Genomic DNA, 18,876 nt, shown 5'->3' with positions numbered 1-18,876 from the left:
CCTAATTATTTTTCGCCTCCTGTATTCCCTAATGCAAAGGATGTTGAAGTGTCTGGCAATGAAAGACATGATAAATGGCGCTGTCATGTGCCCGGCTCGAAGAAAACCTCCAAGACTGCCTATGATGTAACGCAGAAGACGTTTTGTGTTGCAAATCATATTGTGGACGGAAGACCTAGACAATGCTCTGCGAGCTAAAGAAGTCAGCAGGTGTCGCAGAAAACTCTCTGCCAGTTGCTACAATGTATCAGTCTGTTGTGTCTTGTGCTATTATCTCACATGCTCATGTGACCTGAAACAAGTCTGTGCCTAGACATTGTGCAGTCTCCTGTATAGCAGACAAGGTTGTGTAGCGTCCGGTACTGAAAAAATCCAGAACAATATCATAGAAGATAGGAGGATATACTATGTAGAGGGGCTCTGAGGTGGCAGCCACACCCAAGCCCCATGCTTGAGGGCCACACAGGTCCTCCTGCCATATGACAAGACTCCGTATCTCAGAAAGGTCCCCTGGTGGTCACAAGTTGGCCTGCAGCTGTGATCCAAGCACTGTTCACTTTCCCTACAGCATCACCACAGATGAAAAGAGGTACTGCACAGTTTTCGCTGAACTGACTAGCTGTCCATGCATTGCAGGTACAAACAGGTCCTCCAGAGAGAGGGGGTGCTCTTTGTAGCCTCATATACCTTTGATAAGATTTCTAGCGATGTATAGGATTAGTACTGACCTTAAACTTTATAATACTGGGCAGGTTAGACACAGAGCCCGCCCAGGCAGAGTAACGCTGGTCATTGGCAACCGGGTTATCCAGGGAGAAGTAGCTGAGGGCCGAGATAAATTTGGCTTCTCCTCCTTTCACTATGGCTTGGCCTCGTATCTCTTTCCCGGTGCTACCTGCAAACGTAAAGGGCGAGTTCTTATATAGTGGTAAGTGCGGGAGGACATTGAGACTAAGAATACAGACAGCAAGGCGGAAATGCGTCGTACCTGAGGAGTCTCTTATGGCGTCATGCAACTTCTTACATTCTTTTTTGGATGAGCGAAAAATCAAGAACCCGGAGCTGGAGGACGTGCACTGCTCAAAGTCCGTCTTGGATCCCTCTAGAAAAAAACAAATCTGTATCTTATTTGGGGTACTGAGTATGAGCGCCATGTGGGATGAGGATGGGGGAAAGATCAATGCTAAATCGTGACGGCCAAGACATAGTAGATGCCCCAATGTGGGGTTATAGAACTGATCAACAAGGACCCATCACCCCATGACATGTCTCAGGATTAACTGTATTCTCCATGTCATAACAATGTGGAATCATGTCTTTGTTTAGATTTCCATCTTGTAATGTCCCCCTGTTATTCCTCCTGGAAATAGGTGTATTAATTGAGAACTGGATGTTACGAGTTGGGAATGTGCTTGTACATGGAGGGGCCCCCGTGTAGACCCTATGTAGGGAAACTCCCATTGACAAGGAGAATGGTATAACCCAGTTATCATTTTGGTTTTACATTTCTAGGAGGAACAACAGAGGAACAGCACAACACAGAGTTCTAAGAAAAGATGCCACAGAATTGTCATATTATGGGGTATACAATCATTGACTAAAACCGCCATGTGAGGGGCAAACCCTAGGACCAACCACTTACTACCGTTACTGAATTGGGAAGTTCTCCCCTCCCACAGATGGGCTTAGTTTGTCCCCATCAGTGGTCTCCATCATGGAAGAGATGACGGGTACAGTAGGTGAGGATACATGAATGCCTAGGACGTCACCTCACAACAAAAACTGGTACAACCCATGTAAGAAAGATGCTACAGAACTGTGATGAGCAGTGTCCCCAACCTGTAACTGCAGAAGGACCTCTGGTCACATGACCATATTGGTGCAGGTCCTGTGAGTGTTACAGCAGTGGTGTACAGGGTAAGAGCAGCTCTGTGTGTCTGCAGTCTGTATTTACCAGGGAGGGGTCTGGTCTGGGCTTTGTTTTTATTCAGGGATCTGGGTGTGAATTTTTGGGGGTACATTTCGGGAGTACAATAGGCTCTGTATTCATTTTGAGGCCTAGTCTGGGGTTTGGTCTGAGGTCTTTATTAATTTTGGTGTGTGATGATGGACACAGGCACAAAATTTGTCATTTGTTGTTGTGCGCGCCCCCGCCTCTCAGGCTAGTGTGACTGATGTTGGGAGAAGGCGGGGCTTGTTGTGGCTTAAGAGAGTGTGGGCGGGTATAGGGCAGGCAGACGTGAGTGCATCACTCACGTCTCCCCTCCCTGTACCCGCCCACACTCTCCTAAGCCACAAAAATCCCCGCCTACTCTCAGCAGTAACACTAGCCTAGGGAGGCGCACAGCGCTCTGCCAGCATGTGAAGAGAGAGAGGAGAGAACAAAGACCCAGAGCTCCGGGGAGTGGCAGCGGTTCTGTGCAGGTAAGTCGGTTGAGTGATCGGGATCGGAATTCCGCTCCCGATCTTTTTAAGGCAGGATCGGAACCCGATCGCGATCGTGAAATTTACTCAATCGCCGATCGGGATCCGATCTTTTCCGATCCCGATCGCTCAACCCTAATTATAATGTAATTGATCATTTCCTCCGCATACGCTAGAATACGACATTATAGACATAATATTTTGTACCGTATTTGGTCACTTTTTCAGATTCGAGATAAAACCGGAATTCATATTCGCCCCCCAGAGATCCAGACTGTAGATAATGGGTCCCGTAGTTGTCTATGATCTTGCGATAAGCTGTATACTCGTAGACGGAGGGGAGGTTCAAGAGTTCTGTCCAGAAAGGTGACGCCAGCACTAAGTACTCCGGATTGTTATTGATGAACTGGGCCACTTCCACGTAATTCCTGATAACCAAGAACTGGTAACTCTGCAGGGCAAAAACATTGAGATAAGCGGTGACAGCGCCGCCGGAATACCCCTTATCCTGCACACCAATCACATGTCCACATGTAGCCGGACTAAGTGACTGGAAGAGAAGGAGAGAAGGCTCAGGGTTACCTTATCTTTTGTGTATGAGAAGGTCTTGGACTCATCTTTGTTACCGGCATAGTTAGATCGCACTTTCTCCTCGGTGGTTTTCACGTATGACCAGCTGCTGTTATAGTAGTCATAGCTGAAGTCGTTCTTGGCCTCCACCTGCAAAGAAAAATGGCAAATGTAAAAACATAAAAGTAAATTGTATCCATCTATGTAGTGGGATTCATCATTCCCTCCATGCCAGAAAACTGGTGAAGGAGGATGATACTGAGGTGAACGTTTGGTACAAGGCCCTTTCTTCAGTCTTTATATAGTTATCTGGTCTGGGGGTCTGGTCTTGGGTCTGTATTTAGTGGGTCTGGTCTGGGGGTCTGGTCTTGGGTCTGTATTTAGTGGGTCTGGTCTGGGGGTCTGGTCTTGGGTCTGTATTTAGCGGGTCTGGTCTGGGGGGGTCTGGTCTTGGGTCTGTATTTAGCGGGTCTGGTCTGGGGGGGTCTGGTCTTGGGTCTGTATTTAGTGGGTCTGGTCTGGGGGTCTGGTCTTGGGTCTCTATTTAGTGGGTCTGCTCAGGGGGTTTGGTCTTGGGTCTGTATTTAGTAGCTCTGATCTTGGGTTTATATTTAGTTGGTCTGGTCTTGGGTCTGTATTCAGTGGGTCTGGTCAGGGGGTCTGGTCTTGGGTCTGTATTTAGTGGGTCTGGTCAGGGGGTCTGGTCTTGGGTCTGTATTTAGTGGGTCTGGTCAGGGGGTCTGGTCTTGGGTCTGTATTCAGTGGGTCTGGTCAGGGGGTCTAGTCTTGGGTCTGTATTTAGTGAGTCCAGTCTATTTTTTGTATTTATGGGTTTTACGTCTGAGGTCTATATTTAGAAGATTTGGACTCTGTATTTCTCTAGGGTTCTGCATGGGGGGTCTATTCAGTGGGTCTGGGATTCGTATTTAGGGGTTCTTTGGTCTGTATTACACTAGGTGTCTACACTGATGTGGTTTCTATTACTGTAACAGGACTTGGGTTTGTATTTAGTGGGTCTGGTCAGGGGCCTGTAATACCGTAGGCTCTGTATTTAGTGTGTCTATTCTAGAGTCTGTATTTAGGGGTCTGGTCTGGGGTGTGTCATTTTGGGATGTGATGAAAAGGGTCACTATTTGTCATTCATATACTATACATGGGGGTCCTATGATAAGTATCTTCCTGATAGTTCTTCTTAATAAATGGAACTATGTGTGAATGTAATGTAATGTGTACAGGGAAATACGCCCCATCTGACCCCTCTGCCCTCATCAGACTCCACTGGACCCTCAAGACTCCTCTGCAAAGATTTGGACACACTGAATTGTAACATGCCTGTCCCATCTTACCCCTGACATCTGCAAACCTTCCCGCTGTGCTACCACCACTGTGCAATGTGTAAATACACCTGAATTACCTTAAAGGTGTAGGTGAGGACGTTGTCACTTAACCTGTAGAAGTCTCTGCCGTCTCCGCTGTACGTTTTACGACACTTTCCCCCAAAGCTCTTTGTGTGAATGACCCCGTTCCTCAGCTCTTGGGTGGCGACATTGAAGCTGGGAACAATAAAGGAAACCACCAGTGTATTGCAGAGGAGAAATACAGAATAGACTTGTGAGTCACTGTGATGTTCTCGCACATCCTGACATCTCAGCCAATAGTCAGTGGAAGGTGGACGCCATACAGTGCTGGTGTCATATACTCTATATAAGGTGCTGTGAGCTTGACCTCGAGGCATTACAGTAATGGTGGATATAGTGAGGGGTCTGTGGTTCACCTCACTGCATCATACAGGGGCCAGTTTGGAAAATCTTATACATTGCAAGCAATAGAGTTATAGAATATTAGGAATAGGAGAGTTTAGACAGATTTAATAAATTCTAGACAGATTAGTGATAGTCTCCCTCACACCTATCTATGATTTGTATCCTGTCCTAATAGATACACAATTAACCCTATAATTTCCAATTATCTACTTTTGTCTGTCTGTTGTGCAATAGAGCAGTTTCATCTATATAAAAAGTATTCAAATGTCATTTAAATCTTAAGGGTTTTTTCGGCAAGAGTTCACATTTTTCATTAAATGCATAACAGTAAACCGCTGATTCCGCCTGCAGAGCCCATGCACTTCTTGAGCCTAGATCAGAGGACACACACAGCGGAGGGGCTGCGTCATTGTTTCCTGCAGCAAGTATCCCACTGGATGGCTCCTCACCAACTCCAACTGTGCAGCATTTCTAGCATCAATATTGTTGCTGCACTGCCGTTAGGATGAGTAACCTATCGTCCTTTAATGGCCATGTCCTTAATCTGGTGGTTCACTACTCTATTAACCCGTATAGTAACTTAAAAGTGGTGTTCCTCATGGGCAGAAAAATCTCTGTACATTTCAGATATTCTAACATCGCAAAAAACACCCTGCTAAATTTGCAGCAACAAAATCCTTACCCTTTGCAGCGCCTTATCTGCAACTTGTTGGAATTCCATCTTAAACATGCTGGAGCAACAGTGTGAGCAGCAGAAGCTGATGCATGATTATTGCATGCAGAAGACTACAGAGACAATGTGTTAATTCAAGATGTCATTAGAGAGAAGTGTGGCAGCTTCTCAAGCCCTTTAAAGAGGCCACCAAATTTAGCAGATGGGACAACTACAGCATCAGTGATATTATCCCTTAATAACATATCTTACAAGATTACACTTATACAATGAGGGAAGGAAGAGGAGGAACCTCTCTTAATAAATGTCATTGCCCTGAGTTGATGGATGAGGGTCTGAGCCAGGACCCCTACATCCCAGTCTGTGAATGGCAGTAACATTCTGTCACCCATGTCCACCCTCTCAGCAGTAATGCCCCCAACATGCAGCTCCCCCATATCTAAACAGTATATAACCATGGACAGTGTCCTCTTTTCTTACCCCCGTCCGGTTAGTTCGGTATTGGGGGGGTATTTATCCGTGTCGCACACTTTATGCCGCACCTCGCAGTGGGCCTCATCGCTGCTGTCTTCTTCACAGTCATGATCTCCATTGCACACCAGCGCTTTACTGATACACTGACCTGACGCACAGAAATGGAAACCGTCACATCCCATGTTATATAGAGGAGGGCAGGAGAAGGGAGAATTCACATGTGGCAATTTGTTGCATTTCTATTCATCTGAATGGGGTTGTTTTTGTGATTTTTGCAATCTGTATATGGATAGATAGGAAAGCCACAAAAAGTTCTACTACATGTGAATTCACCCAAGTGCACTACAACACCATACAAGGGTTTCCTATGTTACATTTTCCAAAAATTTGAGTGTCTTGTCTTTGTAAGTGTAGAGTATACTGCTGCCAGAAAATGGGGTCCTGGACCGGGCCACGTCATAACATGCAAACCTGAACTGATGCCAGCGCCCACTGGGGTTACTAGACTGGGGCAGATCTGGGACATTCTCTACACTAGTCTTGCTCTGTGATTCCCGGCCCACATACACCCGGGGCATAAGGGCATGGATTTGGGGCTTCATGTTCATTGCCCTGGCCGCTCTTCTTCAGGCCGTTACTTGATAGGACTTTGCCTCTTCTTGTTGTCAGTCATTACCTGAGAAGCATCGGAAGCGCTCTCCGCAGCCGTCCTCCAATGGACATCCCTTGGTGGGAACACAAGACTGAGTCTCAAAAGAATTTCCAGAGCATTCAAGACCACCAAACTGGGCATAGACCTCAATGGCCCGCCTGCGAGTCTGTAAGGGCAAGAGTGAGAATAGGAGTCAGTGCAAACCACTATATACATAGACTTCTATACACTGGGGTCAGATCTCCATTAGAATCAGGTACAGTTCGGTCCAGAGATTTTAGTGGGTCCCAGTAGCCAGAAGACACAGAGGAGATCCCTATATCAGAAGACTTCTATAACTTTGGTTTATGCCACAATATGTGCCCAGGACACAGATAGCCTTCTGTCTGATCAGATGTAGGTGTGAGCACACGACATACCTGGGTCTTAGAGCAGCCATCACAATCTGACCAAGGTCCATAGGGGCCCCATTTGCAGTTGACTTTTGTCACACCCCTATAAAACATAATGTATGGACACAAAGATGCAGCTAACTGATCAGCTTTACTGTACAGACTGGGCAACCATGCGCAGAGTCATTTCATTACTATTAGACACAACCTCCAACCGTTCGGATTCAATAGATGATCCTTGGGGGTCCCATTGAGAGGGCATTATAATGTAGGAGCCACAATTAGGGGGGATTATAGTGTGTGTGGTCTTTATGATATGGAGACAAGAAGAGGTGGACATTATACTGCATGGGTTCCATAAGAAGTGAGAGGATAGTGTGTGTGGGTCACAAGGTGGCATTATACTGTGTGGAACAACTAGGATAGGGCATTATACAGTGAGGACTACAATGGGGGGACATAATGCTCCATTCCCACGGAGTAACGCGCCGTGCATCCAGGGTTAAAAAGCCTCCCATTGATTTCAATGTGTAGCGCGCATGAGTCAGCACACATTGAAATGAATGGCATTTGTTTTGAGCACTCACACTCTGACACGTATATACGTGTCTGAATGCACGACGCGTTACTCCGTGGGAACGGAGCCTAATACTGTGTGGAGGCCACAAGGGGGGACATACTGTGTGAGGACCACATAGGGGACGTTATACTGTATGAGGGGCAAAATGGGGGACATTATACTTTATGGAGCCCACGATGGAGCATTATACCATGAGGGACTATAAGGGAATATTATACTGTTTGGCAACAAATTGGACTTTATACTGTGTGGGGGGTTCATGGTGGAATTAAACTGTATGTGGGGTCACAAGGAAGAAAGATAATATATAGTGGGATTGTGTGTGGCCAAAGGGCTATGGGTGAGGTTATGGGTGTGTCTTATAATACATTTGCTGCAGCTTTGTTCCTCTTTTAGACATCTGAAAGTTGGGAGTTAAAGGGTGGTGGAGTTACTGACAGCTCTACAGATAAGGCAGGATAAAAACACTATACACAGAGATAAGGCTCTGAATTCAGCTCACTTGTCAGCTCTACTGCATAGACTGGGACAGAAAGCGCAGAGTCATCTCATTATCAGTATAGGTGGAATTACTGACAGCTCTATAGATAAGCCAGGATAGTAACACTATACACAACGATAAGGCTCTGTATGAAACTCACTTGTCAGCTCTGCTGTATAGACTGGGACAGAAAGCGCAGAGTCATCTCACTATCAGTATAGGTGGAATTACTGACAGCTCTTCAGATAAGGCAGGATAGTAACACTATACACAAAGATAAGGCTCTGTATGCAGCTCACTTGTCAGCTCTACTGTATAGACTGGGACAGAAAGCATAGAGTCACCTCATTATCAGTATAGGTGGAATTACTGAAAGCTCTATAGATAAGCCAGAATAGTAACACTATACACAAAGATATGGCTCTGAATACAGCTCACTTGTCAGCTCTACTGTATAGACTGGGACAGAAAGCACAGAGTCATCTCATTATCAGTATAGGTGGAATTACTGACAGCTCTATAGATAAGCCAGAATAGTAACACAATACACACAGATAAGGTTCTGTATGCAGCTCACTTGTCAGCTCTGCTGTATAGACTGGGACAGAAAGCGCAGAGTCATCTCATTATCAGTATAGGTGGAATTACTGACAGCTCTATAGATAAGCCAGAATAGGTACACTATATACAAAGATAAGGCTCTGTATGCAGCTCACTTGTCAGCTCTACTGTATAGACTGTAACAGAAGTGTAGAGTCATCTCATCATCAGTATAGGTGGAGTTATTGACAGCTGTATAGATAAGGCAGGATAGAAACACTATACAAACAGCTCCCTTGTCACCCCTCTCTGTGAGCCACAGCAGAAATAAACTCAGTCATCTGAATGGTCAACACATTGCCCCAATGCAGAATTTGCAATAGCCCCAGCTACCCTGTGCCTTTCTAGTATTGGTGTCCTTCTACAGGGCAAGGGGGCATTTGGGCTCCCTCGGGTCTCTCCCAGGATGTAGTGACTGACCCTCGCATCCCTTCTGCTTCAGGATTGATTATCCTGTGTGAATGCAGCCTGAGGATTAAACTTTATTACAAGGTCTTTAGATTTTTTTTCCATAAATTGCCCCCTCTAGTGGAACCACAGGGTCTCTCATCCAGCAGCAGTGTAGCATTTGGATTTTGTTTTTTTCAATTCTTACCTGAAACCTGGAAGAAAAGTGTCACCTTCCCAGATCTCCAGGAGCAGCACAAGAAATAGAAGCTGACACTAGGGATGGAAAAGAAAGAGGTTAAATAGAGACGGGAGAACTAATTTGAGACGAGCTGGGTTCCACCCAAAAATTAAACATTTTTAGTTTTTAATGAAACCAAACAAATGGAGATTGAAATCAGATTAACTACAATGGCCGCTGTCATGTGTTCAGGTAGTAAAATACAGAACACACACGTCTTGTGAGTCACTGCGATGGGCTAGAGACACCTGACGTCACCTGACAGAGGTTGGTGGACACCTTACAGTGCTGGTGTCATATACGTTATATAAGGTGCTGTATAATGGAACCTGAGGCATTACAGTAATGGTGGAGATAGTGAAGGGTCTGTGATTTATCTCACTGCATCATACAGGGGCCCATTCCAAAAAGACGGAGCTGACTACATATGCCCGTGGCCATTTTTTATGGCCATTTCTTTGTGGCCATGAGTGTAAGCGGCCACAAAAAAATGGCCAGGGGCATGTGCAGTCGGCTCTGCCCGAGGCCCGATGGTAGAACCGACTGCGCATGTGTAGAAGTTTGACTCCCGCGCCGGAAGAAGACGTGGAGAAAGGCCATTCCAGACAAAGATGGAGGCAGCGCTGGAGATTTCTCTCCCAGCATTGGGAACGCCCCCAGTGCTGTTTGAGCACTAGGGCCCACCCCCAGTGCTGCGAGGGAACTCATTTGCATACCGAAAAACACAGAGATTTAAAAGTGGGAGAAGAATAGGCTTTCTTAAGGCTATTCCTACGTGTTAGGGACAAAAAAAATCTCATTTTAATGATAGAATCCCTTCAAAAGTTAAGCCTATCATTGCCAATAATCTCATTATGTCTTTCGGTTAAACATATTTTTTACTGACAGTCAGTCCTCTTAGTGAAAAAAATCTTTTAAGTTTTTTTTGGGCAGGAGTTTAAATGAATTTGATAAAAATACATAGAAACTGCTGTTCTAAAAGCAAAACACAGATTCTGCCTGCACTAATCTGAAAAAATCTCTATTATTTAAGCATTGTTTTATTTTTCACTCAATATGAAGTCTCTGCCTCCATCTTAACAACATAAAAAACCTACTAACTGATGCTGTTCTATTTTAATAGTCACTAACCAATGATATTTGCTATTTTTCAGTTTTTTTGTCATATAAAAATAAATAAAATAGTGTCACAATTACCAATCATTGTTATAATTAAGCAATAGGCAGAAATATTACAGTAAAAACAGGGGGACAAGCAAAAGGGGGAGCAGGAAACACTTGTGCAGGTACTATCAATAAGATTGTGGATGGCAACAGTAACTCTATGTCTATTCTTGACAGCTCCTCTAGTAGCAATGGTGTTATTATACTTCCTGAGAATAAAGAGATTTTTGACAGCAGTGAACCACAAATGTTGAGTCAGGGTTCTGTGTCTCCCTCTCTTCTGTATTGTCAAATATGTATTTCTCATTGACACAGATCCCGTTCTCTAGTAGTCTTGTGGCATCTGCTGAGGGATACATTCCTCATAGTCTACAACTTCCTATTCTTCCTCTTTTTGATGAGTTGGGTGAGAAGTGACAGTATTTTTTGGATGTGGAGGTGGAAGACATGGGTGTTGGTGGAGGTAGTAGTGGTAAGTGGTACTGGTAATCTGTTGGGAATTGTGAGGACTTACAAGAATCCCATTGCGATGATGAGTCACAAAATAGTGGGGAAGGTGATGCGATTACTAAATCCAATGATGGCTGTATCACAGATAAGACCCAAAACAGACATCACAGCAAGCGGGTGGTGGTGGCTGCAATAGTATCTAAGGGACTCTTGGGTGGTGGCGGCACTGGCAGACACATTTCTACTACTGTTGGTTTCTATTTGTGGTCATGCTATTATCTGCAGCAGCCTCTCTGCCTGTATCTGCTCCCTCAATCAACTCCTCCTCCCCCTTCCTTCTCCTTAGACTTCTATGGACACGTCATCTGACACGTCAGTGTGCTGATAGTCTATCAAAGACAAAAAAGGATTCCGTAGATATTTAAGACTGAATGTCAATGTAAAACTTTGGGAAGTGGTACCTAATAAGTGGAGAAAGAAGCATTTTTCTCTGATAAGATAGATTACAAAATATTTTACATTTTCCTATTTTATTGATTTACTCAAAAAACTGTTGAAAAGTGACCATGGAAAAGATAGAATTTTGTCTTCCAGCAGTCACCACTAGTTGGAGCTCAGGAGCTTACTGTATACTGCTATTATAGAGTTCACTGTGTACAGTATTTAGAAAGCTCATGAGCTCCCCCTAGTGGTGGCTCCAGTTAGCAGAATTTTAAGTAACCTCATGCAGGAGATTTGGTGCTTTGTATCAGAAAACAAAGCTCTGACAGGTATAATAATATAACAAGAAATGAATCGGCGCAGAATTTTGGATCTACCTAGAAGATAAAATTGACCAATGATGCGCACAATGATAGATAATGTCAGCCATTACTCTGTACATGAGATGTCAACTCTCAGCCGAGCGCCCGTCTCATCCTGTATTCAGAGAATGAGCGCGAGTGAAGTGACAGCCGCAGCGCTCACATGTGACCTACAGGGAAGGTAAATGTCAACATGTGTCGCAGAGCAGCAACAATGTAACAAGCAGCGTGGATCCGAGAAGCACAAGACAGCGAAGACAATGAACCGCTGCATGATAAATAGCGACAGAATGAATGTTACCGTATACCAGGATATACAGCGCCCCCCACAGGCTCAGTATTAGCTATCCTGTCAGTGAACAGACCCGTAGGAAAGATGACAGACCGGGCAGAATACACAGCAACAGCTGCACAAATCTCTCTGCTGGTTTGCTACAATGTATCAGTGTGGAGTCGAGGCTGTTGAGCTCACAGAGCATTGTCTAGACTGGATACAATGTATCAGTGTGGAGTCAAGGCTGTTGAGCTCACAGAGCATTGTCTAGATTGGATACAATGTATCAGTGTGTAGTCCAGGCTGTTGAGCTCACAGAGCGTTGTCTAGACTGGATACAATGTATCAGTGTGGAGTCCAGGCTGGTGAGCTCACAGAGCATTGTCTAGACTGGATACAATGTATCAGTGTGTAGTCCAGGCTGGTGAGCTCGCAGAGCGTTGTCTAGACTGGATACAATGTATCAGTGTGTAGTCCAGGCTGTTGAGCTCACAGAGCATTGTCTAGATTGGATACAATGTATCAGTGTGTAGTCCAGGCTGTTGAGCTCACAGAGCATTGTCTAGACTGGATACAATGTATCAGCTGAGAGCAGGACTAGCTATGTACAGGGTTACTGCCTCTGAATGGACACCAGAGTCTTCTCAGTCACTGACAGCAAGCAGAGATCTTGTACATGGAGAAGAATAGAAACACAAAGTCTATTAGAATGTTCTGGATCTTCATTCACATAAAACCAATGAACCCCTTTAATGTCGGGTCCTGGATCTTTGACTTTAGTGGAGCAAAATGTTTTTTTTTTTTTAGGAAACAAAAAAATTATTGAAAACCGATGCAGATTTGCCACAATCTTTTGTGCTCAGAATACTCGGCACGTCCACGACTAGTGTATAGTCACAGACAGACTGGTTTAGTCACTGACCATAGATATCAAGTCTAACAGCGCCACCTGCAGATGAGACCAGGTATTGCAGCATGTAAATAATCTGTAATTCTCCAGGTCATCTCTCAGGTTTGTGTCACCACCAGATTGGATTATTATATACATGTATATATATGGAGTCTGTATAGTAGGTGACACCACATCCTATCCCTGGACCAGAACAATACTAAATTACCCTGAGGGTCCGATGTCTCCCAATATGTAACCCGTCATGAGAGAGCAGGAGGCAATATATGGCACAGAGGAGAAGAGGAGGTTATAGAAAGCTGGGTGACTATCAATACGGTCACTACCACAGCTCCTACATAATATCACCCAGCTTTCCCAGAGAACACAACCGCACAGTGGGCAGCATGAGGGCTCAGTGGTCAGGGGGTCCTGGGGTTTATCTATGGGTTTCCTCCTAGGCTTTAAAGACATACTGATAATAGGGACTGTAGATTGTAAACCCTATATGGAGCAGTGACCCCAATGGCTGCAGAGCGTTACCAAATATGTTGGTGCTATAAGAGAGAAATAAACTGGGACTTACAATCTATGAGGGGATAGGAGAACACAAGAGGAGTGAAGGCCCTGATCACAAGAGCTTACAATCTATGAGGGGATAGGAGGACACAAGAGGAGTGAAGGCCCTGATCACAAGAGCTTACAATCTATGAGGAGATAGGAGAGGACACAAGAGGAGTGAGGGCCCTGATCACAAGAGCTTACAATCTATGAGGGGATAGGAGGACACAAGAGGAGTGAGGGTCCTGATCACAAGAGCTTACAATCTATGAGGGGAGAGGACACAAGAGGAGTGAGGACCCTGATCACAAGAGCTTACAATTTATGAGGGGAGAGGACACAAGAGGAGTGAGGGCCCTGATCACAAGAGCTTACAATCTATGAGGAGATAGGAGGACACAAGAGGAGTGAGGACCCTGATCACAAGAGCTTACAATCTATGAGGGGATAGGAGAACACAAGAGGAGTGAGGGCCCTGATCACAAGAGCTTACAATCTATGAGGTGATAGGAGGACACAAGAGGAGTGAGGGCCCTGATCACAAGAGCTTACAATCTATGAGGTGATAGGAGGACACAAGAGGAGTGAGGACCCTGATCACAAGAGCTTACTGTCTATGAGGAGATAGGAGGACACAAGAGGAGTGAGGACCCTGATCACAAGAGCTTACAATCTATGAGGGGAGAGGAGGACACAAGAGGAGTGAGGGCCCTGATCACAAGAGCTTACAATCTATGAGGGGATAGGAGGACACAAGAGGAGTGAGGGCCCTGATCACAGGAGCTTACAATCTATGACGGGATAGGAGAGGATACAAGAGGAGTGAGGGCCCTGATCACAAGAGCTTACAATCTATGAGGGGAGAGGACACAAGAGGAGTGAGGGCCCTGATCACAAGAGCTTACAATCTATGAGGAGATAGGAGGACACAAGAGGAGTGAGGACCCTGATCACAAGAGCTTACAATCTATGAGGGGAGAGGAGGACACAAGAGGAGTGAGGGCCCTGATCACAAGAGCTTACAATCTATGAGGGGATAGGAGGACACAAGAGGAGTGAGGGCCCTGATCACAGGAGCTTACAATCTATGAGGAGGGCACAAGAGGAGTGAGGACCCTGATCACAAGAGCTTACAATCTATGAGGAGATAGGAGGACACAAGAGGAGTGAGGGCCCTGATCACAAGAGCTTACAATCTATGAGGAGATAGGAGAGGATACAAGAGGAGTGAGGACCCTGATCACAAGAGCTTACAATCTATGAGGTGATAGGAGGACACAAGAGGAGTGAGGGCCCTGATCACAAGAGCTTACAATCTATGAGGGGATAGGAGGACACAAGAGGAGTGAGGGCCCTGATCACAAGAGCTTACAATCTATGAGGGGAGAGGAGGACACAAGAGGAGTGAGGGCCCTGATCACAAGAGCTTACAATCTATGAGGGGATAGGAGGACACAAGAGGAGTGAGGGCCCTGATCACAAGAGCTTACAGTCTATGAGGTGATAGGAGAGGATACAAGAGGAGTGAGGGCCCTGATCACAAGAGCTTACAATCTATGAGGAGATAGGAGGACACCAGAGGAGTGAGGGCCCTGATCACAAGAGCTTACAATCTATGAGGAGATAGGAGGACACAAGAGGAGTGAGGGCCCTGATCACAAGAGCTTACAATCTATGAGGAGATAGGAGAGGACACAAGAGGAGTGAGGACCCTGATCACAAGAGCTTACAATCTATGAGGGGATAGGAGGACACAAGAGGAGTGAGGGCCCTGATCACAAGAGCTTACAGTCTATGAGGAGATAGGAGAGGACACAAGAGGAGTGAGGACCCTGATCACAAGAGCTTACAATCTATGAGGGGATAGGAGGACACAAGAGGAGTGAGGACCCTGATCACAAGAGCTTACAATCTATGAGGAGGACACAAGAGGAGTGAGGGCCCTGATCACAAGAGCTTACAATCTATGAGGAGGACACAAGAGGAGTGAGGGCCCTGATCACAAGAGCTTACAATCTATGAGGAGATAGGAGGACACAAGAGGAGTGAGGGCCCTGATCACAAGAGCTTACAATCTATGAGGGGATAGGAGGACACAAGAGGAGTGAGGGCCCTGATCACAAGAGCTTACAATCTATGAGGAGATAGGAGGACACAAGAGGAGTGAGGGCCCTGATCACAAGAGCTTACAATCTATGAGGGGATAGGAGGACACAAGAGGAGTGAGGGCCCTGATCACAGGAGCTTACAATCTATGAGGAGGGCACAAGAGGAGTGAGGACCCTGATCACAAGAGCTTACAATCTATGAGGAGATAGGAGGACACAAGAGGAGTGAGGGCCCTGATCACAAGAGCTTACAATCTATGAGGAGATAGGAGAGGATACAAGAGGAGTGAGGACCCTGATCACAAGAGCTTACAATCTATGAGGTGATAGGAGGACACAAGAGGAGTGAGGGCCCTGATCACAAGAGCTTACAATCTATGAGGGGATAGGAGGACACAAGAGGAGTGAGGGCCCTGATCACAAGAGCTTACAATCTATGAGGGGAGAGGAGGACACAAGAGGAGTGAGGGCCCTGATCACAAGAGCTTACAATCTATGAGGGGATAGGAGGACACAAGAGGAGTGAGGGCCCTGATCACAAGAGCTTACAATCTATGAGGTGATAGGAGAGGATACAAGAGGAGTGAGGGCCCTGATCACAAGAGCTTACAATCTATGAGGAGGACACAGGAGGAGTGAGGGCCCTGATCACAAGAGCTTACAATCTATGAGGAGATAGGAGGACACAAGAGGAGTGAGGGCCCTGATCACAAGAGCTTACAATCTATGAGGAGATAGGAGGACACCAGAGGAGTGAGGGCCCTGATCACAAGAGCTTACAATCTATGAGGAGATAGGAGGACACAAGAGGAGTGAGGGCCCTGATCACAAGAGCTTACAATCTATGAGGAGATAGGAGAGGACACAAGAGGAGTGAGGACCCTGATCACAAGAGCTTACAATCTATGAGGGGATAGGAGGACACAAGAGGAGTGAGGGCCCTGATCACAAGAGCTTACAGTCTATGAGGAGATAGGAGAGGACACAAGAGGAGTGAGGACCCTGATCACAAGAGCTTACAATCTATGAGGGGATAGGAGGACACAAGAGGAGTGAGGACCCTGATCACAAGAGCTTACAATCTATGAGGAGGACACAAGAGGAGTGAGGGCCCTGATCACAAGAGCTTACAATCTATGAGGAGGACACAAGAGGAGTGAGGGCCCTGATCACAAGAGCTTACAATCTATGAGGAGATAGGAGGACACAAGAGGAGTGAGGGCCCTGATCACAAGAGCTTACAATCTATGAGGGGATAGGAGGACACAAGAGGAGTGAGGGCCCTGATCACAAGAGCTTACAATCTATGAGGAGATAGGAGGACACAAGAGGAGTGAGGGCCCTGATCACAAGAGCTTACAATCTATGAGGAGATAGGAGGACACAAGAGGAGTGAGGGCCCTGATCACAAGAGCTTACAATCTATGAGGGGATAGGAGGACACAAGAGGAGTGAGGGCCCTGATCACAAGAGCTTACAATCTATGAGGGGATAGGAGGACACAAGAGGAGTGAGGGCCCTGATCACAAGAGCTTACAATCTATGAGGGGATAGGAGGACACAAGAGGAGTGAGGGCCCTGATCACAAGAGCTTACAATCTATGAGGAGGACACAAGAGGAGTGAGGACCCTGATCACAAGAGCTTACCCTAGAGCACCAATACAATGGATATCCCATTTCGGAGACTACAGCCCACAAGGGGTTTTATCATTATGAGCCCAACTACGTTTCCCAAAAATTAGTGTACAAAGTAAAAATATAGTAGAAATTCGGATCCACAGAGAGCTGCACCACTAAAACACCGGTTACCTGCAGACCCATTTGACTATAATGGGGTCTGCCAGGTGTCTGCCCTTCTCATAGCCCTCCGTGTAGGACGTCTCTCTCAGCAGAATTTTTTTTGTAACACCGCTGGATGCCTGGTGCGGTCCCTGTTAGATAATAATAAAGCCCTGCGGGTCTTACCTTCATATCTGGAAACTTTCCTCTGTCTGCAGCAGTGAAAGTTCAGCCCTGAAGTGTCCTGCAGATAATCCCCTATATGTATCCTGCTTAGTGACATCACCGCATCCTCTGCTGCTGGCTCCGCCTCCATTATAGAGTACTATCAGGGTGGTGGGGTTCCCAACACCATGTATATATTTACAGTCCTATGAAAAAGTTTGGGCACCCCTATTAATCTTAATCATTTTTAGTTCTAAATATTTTGGTGTTTGCAGCAGCCATTTCAGTTTGATATATCTAATAACTGATGGACACAGTAATATTTCAGGATTGAAATGAGGTTTATTGTACTAACAGAAAATGCGCAATATGCATTAAACCAAAATTTGACCGGTGCAAAAGTATGGGCACCTCAACAGAAAAGTGACATTAATATTTAGTAGATCTTCCTTTTGCAAAGATAACAGCCTCTAGTCGCTTCCTGTAGCTTTTAATCAGTTCCTGGATCCTGGATAAAGGTATTTTGGACAAACAATTCAAGTTCAGTTAAGTTAGATGGTCGCCGAGCATGGACAGCCCGCTTCCAATCATCCCACAGATGTTCAATGATATTCAGGTCTGGGGACTGGGATGGCCATTCCAGAACATTGTAATTGTTCCTCTGCATGAATGCCTGAGGATTTGGAGCGGTGTTTTGGATCATTGTCTTGCTGAAATATCCATCCCCGGCGTAACTTCAACTTCGTCACTGATTCTTGAACATTATTCTCAAGAATCTGCTGATACTGAGTGGAATCCATGCGACCCTCAACTTTAACAAGATTCCCGATGCCGGCATTGGCCACACAGCCCCAAAGCATGATGGAACCTCCACCAAATTTTACAGTGGGTAGCATGTGTTTTTCTTGGAATGCTGTTTCTTTTTGGACGCCATGCATAACGCCTTTTTTTTTATAACCAAACAACTCAATTTTTGTTTCCAAAATGAAGCTGGCTTGTCCAAATGTGCTTTTGCATACCTCAGGCAACTCTATTTGTGGCGTACGTGCAGAAACGGCTTCTTTCTCATCACTCTCCCATACAGCTTCTATTTGTGCAAAGTGCGCTGTATAGTTGACCGATGCACAGTGACACCATCTGCAGCAAGATGATGCTGCAGCTCTTTGGAGGTGGTCTGTGGATTGTCCTTGACTCTTCTCACCATTCTTCTTCTCTGCCTTTCTGATATTTTTCTTGGCCTGCCACTTCTGGGCTTAACAAGAACTGTCCCTGTGGTCTTCCATTTCCTTACTATGTTCCTCACAGTGGAAACTGACAGGTTAAATCTCTGAGACAACTTTTTGTATCCTTCCCCTGAACAACTATGTTGAACAATCTTTGTTTTCAGATCATTTGAGAGCGGGCTGTCCATGTTCGGCGACCATCTAACTTAACTGAACTTGAAT

At 45.6% G+C, this 18,876-nt stretch overlaps 1 protein-coding gene across 1 annotated transcript in view; it reads right to left on the bottom strand.

Annotated features, from left to right (window-relative positions):
• C7 (complement C7) overlaps positions 1–17,582 on the bottom strand; it is a 28,073-nt gene extending 10,491 nt beyond the window's left edge. The window contains exons 1-10 of the mRNA XM_075266458.1: positions 17,453–17,582; positions 9,230–9,272; positions 6,976–7,051; positions 6,581–6,722; positions 5,911–6,052; positions 4,409–4,547; positions 3,007–3,144; positions 2,632–2,875; positions 989–1,102; positions 729–895 (exon numbers count right to left, since the gene is read on the bottom strand). Coding sequence (XP_075122559.1) covers positions 729–895; positions 989–1,102; positions 2,632–2,875; positions 3,007–3,144; positions 4,409–4,547; positions 5,911–6,052; positions 6,581–6,722; positions 6,976–7,051; positions 9,230–9,272; positions 17,453–17,582 — 1,335 coding nt within the window. The remainder of the gene's footprint in view (positions 1–728; positions 896–988; positions 1,103–2,631; positions 2,876–3,006; positions 3,145–4,408; positions 4,548–5,910; positions 6,053–6,580; positions 6,723–6,975; positions 7,052–9,229; positions 9,273–17,452) is intronic.
• Between the last annotated feature and the right edge of the window lie 1,294 nt (positions 17,583–18,876).

This window comes from Leptodactylus fuscus, chromosome 1, assembly GCF_031893055.1.
Source record: "Leptodactylus fuscus isolate aLepFus1 chromosome 1, aLepFus1.hap2, whole genome shotgun sequence".
Lineage (NCBI taxonomy): Eukaryota > Metazoa > Chordata > Amphibia > Anura > Leptodactylidae > Leptodactylus > Leptodactylus fuscus.
This window is presented reverse-complemented; position numbering and strand designations above follow the sequence as displayed.